Below are 3448 nucleotides of genomic sequence, written 5' to 3'. Positions count from 1 at the left end.
CTGTAAAGCCAAATGGGATGTATTTTCCTGCAGTGATACTGCACAGCTACATACATCTGCCGCCACCGCCGCCCTCTTGGTATTTGTACTTCCAAACCATTACCACAAGATGTCACTCACATATTACATTAAGGCAAGCTTGGGGTCCCAAACGACATTATCTTCACCTTAAGGCCTTTTCACTAAATCTGCACAGACTCGACTGACGTCAAAGCTGTATTGCCTCAGTTCACGGGGGGCTTAAAATAGTATTTAAGGGAGGAATGGAACAAACAATGCTGAAAGCACAGTACCTTAAAGCCATGAACGGCAACTAAAAACTGAAAATAGAATTAAAAAAATAYGGTGCAGTGCACAGCAAGGATTATTCAGGAMAAAAAAGTGGCATCAACAAATATTYCATTTTAGCACATTGGAAAAATGAAGCAGAGAAAAGTGAAGGGGACAAAAAAATAACACAAATTACAAAGCTCAAGTAGGCTAAATYGTTTTAAAACCTACATTGTCTCCAGACTTTTTCTTTATTTCTGATGTGCTCTCTCCACAACTCAAAACTATAGTGACTATAAATCAACAGTGTGAAACTTATGTGGGGAACATATGGAGAAGACATAAAAAAAAAGATGTACAATATATAAAAATAAAAAAATGATGGAGGACTTGGAGCACCAGACCTGAGCATTCAGCTAAAAATCCTAAAATTAGAACTAATTTTAAGGAGAAATGCATTTCCTTCCAGGGAATTAAATTGTGGAACAATTTGGAAAATGTCTTTAAAAACGCCAGTACGATTTTACATATTTGCTAGATTGATAAAAACATTTTCGTTGTCAAAATGACGAGACAAAGTGTGGATGATTTCTGTCAACAGAATTCCTGTCAGAGCTGTAAAAAAACAACAAAAAAAAATGTGCAATGAGTGGTTGTAATAAAGATGAAACCCGTGAACGTATTTTACTTGATTCTTACAGAACTGTGGAGATTAGAGATAAAAAGAAGTCTATCGGCTTCAAAGTTTAAATAAAGACAAGACATGTATTTCATGGACTATTTAAAGAAAACTTCACAGAGTCAAAGAGRCATTTACTCTGATTGACGAAGTGTGTTATCAATACACACATCTGGAAAACAAGAGCTAAAGTCGTCCTGGAACAAAAAGAAAACCTCAGCGAGAGGAAAATACTGGACCTCAGATGTAAAACATCTCTGTTCTGGACTGTTTGAACATTTAAATGTTGTTTTGGATTTATTTGTTAATTATGGTGGCTTCTCAGGGGTTTATTCTTGACTATCTTTAGATAAACTTTTAATGTAATTAATTTGAGTCGTGTTTGTGAATGCCTGGAAATGTGTTGAAAATTTAATTCAAGTTACAGACCTATAGTTAAAGTTCACTGTCTGAATCTGGCCACTAGATGGCAGCAAAGAATCACGTTTCTAAAAACATTTTCAAGCACAGAATGAATTTGCTGTACTACATGGATATACAAGCACAGAGCAAATTCAAGTAAAGTAAAGTCAAGTTTGATTAAATGGAAAAAATACAACACAAACTGATAGTTAAGCTATGACAGAATGAAACAAAATAAAAGAATCAAAAACAAAAAGACTATTCAAACAGCCATCCTGGGGGCTTTATGAACTAAACAGGGACTAATCCTCATGCAGTCTTTGTAATATTGTGCAATTCATGTAAATATAAAAGTTGATTAACTGAAATGTGAGCATCTTTAGTAAAATGCTTTTTATATTTTATTTATTTTTTTTTTTTTGTAATAAACTGAAATGAGTGGAAACGGAACAAAAGGCAACCATTTGTGTCCCAAATGCAGCAGTTCGGACAACAAAGAGCAAACTTGCTGACTTACGTCAAACTCATTGAGAGCAGCAGCCAGTTCTCCAATGCCAGCGTGGCCATGCTTCTCATCAGTGGGCGAGGTGGCCTGAGCAGCGCTGGAAATACCTCCCATGGCCTCCTGGACCTGCTTAAACACGTAGTCTCTATTGGCGCGTGTGGCCGCCACATCTGGGTGGCGCAGGAAGGCCTGTGAAGCYGTGTACAGCATGGTGGCATTCTTCTTCAGAGCCCCGCGAGCAGCTGCCATCTCATCTCGACACTGGGGGTCTTTCAGCTCCTAAAAAGCAACAAAATCTCTCAGGTGAACACTGTGATTTTACTGTATATTAAAAAGCATACATATATATTATAAGAAAAAAGTGCACTTTACAAAACAATGCCCTCATCGAGTCAAAAAGAGATGTGGGAAATTTTGTATCCATTAGTTTTTTAACAGCAAAGCAAATACAAAACAAAGTTCATGCCCCATTTGATAAATGGCTGTTATTCCAACCACACAAAGCTGAAGCCGTGTCAGCAGATTGGCAGCTGTGGAGCTGGACTGAATTCACTTTAGTGCTTTGCTGTGGGACAACTTGGCAGCCAGTTCAGTCAGTGACTTTATTTCCAATAACATGACCTTCATTAGAAAACATATTCCAAAACATTTTTTCCTTACTTGTAGCCATTATAAAAACAATAATCTGATGTAGTTTTTTTTTCTTGCTGCAGTGTGAAAAAAGCACAGATATGGATATTTGATTCAGTCAACTTTCCAGCTCAGTTTTTAAAGAAATAGCAAAGAGGAACTCTTCTCTGTTCTGCAAACTTACATCTCTGTAACATCAAAACAATTCATTATCAATTGAAAAAAAAAMCACATCAAAAACTGCTTGCTTCCTGTAAAAGTAAAAAAAAAAAAAAACTCTCCTTAAAAAAGTTTCACTTTGCGCATTTTTTGTTTGATTGCTTTAGCTTATATATTACATCATACTGTAGTGAAACTGTGTGAATTTTATACTTTGCTGTACTGATAAATATTTGCACATTTATGAATAAATAACAAAAAAAAAACAGAAAAACAGAAATACTCGCAGAAGTCAAGTTTTTCAAGGGGAAAAAACAGTCAAGAATAGTTTTTAATCTTTGTCCATTCATTTCTTTATTTATTTTATTTATTTACTTATTTATTTATTTTTTGCTGAAAAGCACAGCATGAAACGGGGACTTCTCAGTTACCTGCTGTCTCCGAGCTGCCACATAGTTAAGCTTCACCATCTCTTTTCCAAACTCTTTGAAGCGGTTGGCCAGGTCCTGTTCATTGGTAGCATTTTTTACCCCCTCTAGAGCCTCCTCCACCTGTTAGCAACACAAACACACGTTTACACACARACATGCACACATTATACCTACATTTTTCAGAGAAGAGTACTGATTTATAAAGAAAAAGAACTGGACTTTATTTTTTTTTTAAATTAAGTAGTAAATCTAAGTCATTTTTAATTAGCATCTTTAATTTATAGACTGTATGTATAATCTCTTTTGTTAAAGCTGGAAAGAACTGAAGAGAAAATCACTGAAGATAAACAGAGGGAACAGATATAGATATAT

General features: G+C 35.5%; 1 protein-coding gene across 2 annotated transcripts in view; it reads right to left on the bottom strand.

The window, feature by feature from the left end:
* ctnna2 (catenin (cadherin-associated protein), alpha 2) overlaps positions 1 to 3448 on the bottom strand; it is a 286505-nt gene that overhangs the window by 246871 nt on the left and 36186 nt on the right. For both annotated transcript variants that reach the window (XM_014007866.1, XM_014007865.1), the window contains exons 5-6: positions 3077 to 3196; positions 1869 to 2135 (exon numbers count right to left, since the gene is read on the bottom strand). In XM_014007866.1, the coding sequence (XP_013863320.1) occupies positions 1869 to 2135; positions 3077 to 3196 (387 nt within the window). The remainder of the gene's footprint in view (positions 1 to 1868; positions 2136 to 3076; positions 3197 to 3448) is intronic.

Source organism: Austrofundulus limnaeus, unplaced genomic scaffold (genome assembly GCF_001266775.1).
Source record: "Austrofundulus limnaeus strain Quisiro unplaced genomic scaffold, Austrofundulus_limnaeus-1.0 Scaffold45, whole genome shotgun sequence".
Classification (NCBI taxonomy): domain Eukaryota; kingdom Metazoa; phylum Chordata; class Actinopteri; order Cyprinodontiformes; family Rivulidae; genus Austrofundulus; species Austrofundulus limnaeus.
The sequence above is the reverse complement of the archived record's forward strand: the minus strand, read 5'-3'. Positions and strand labels throughout refer to the sequence as shown.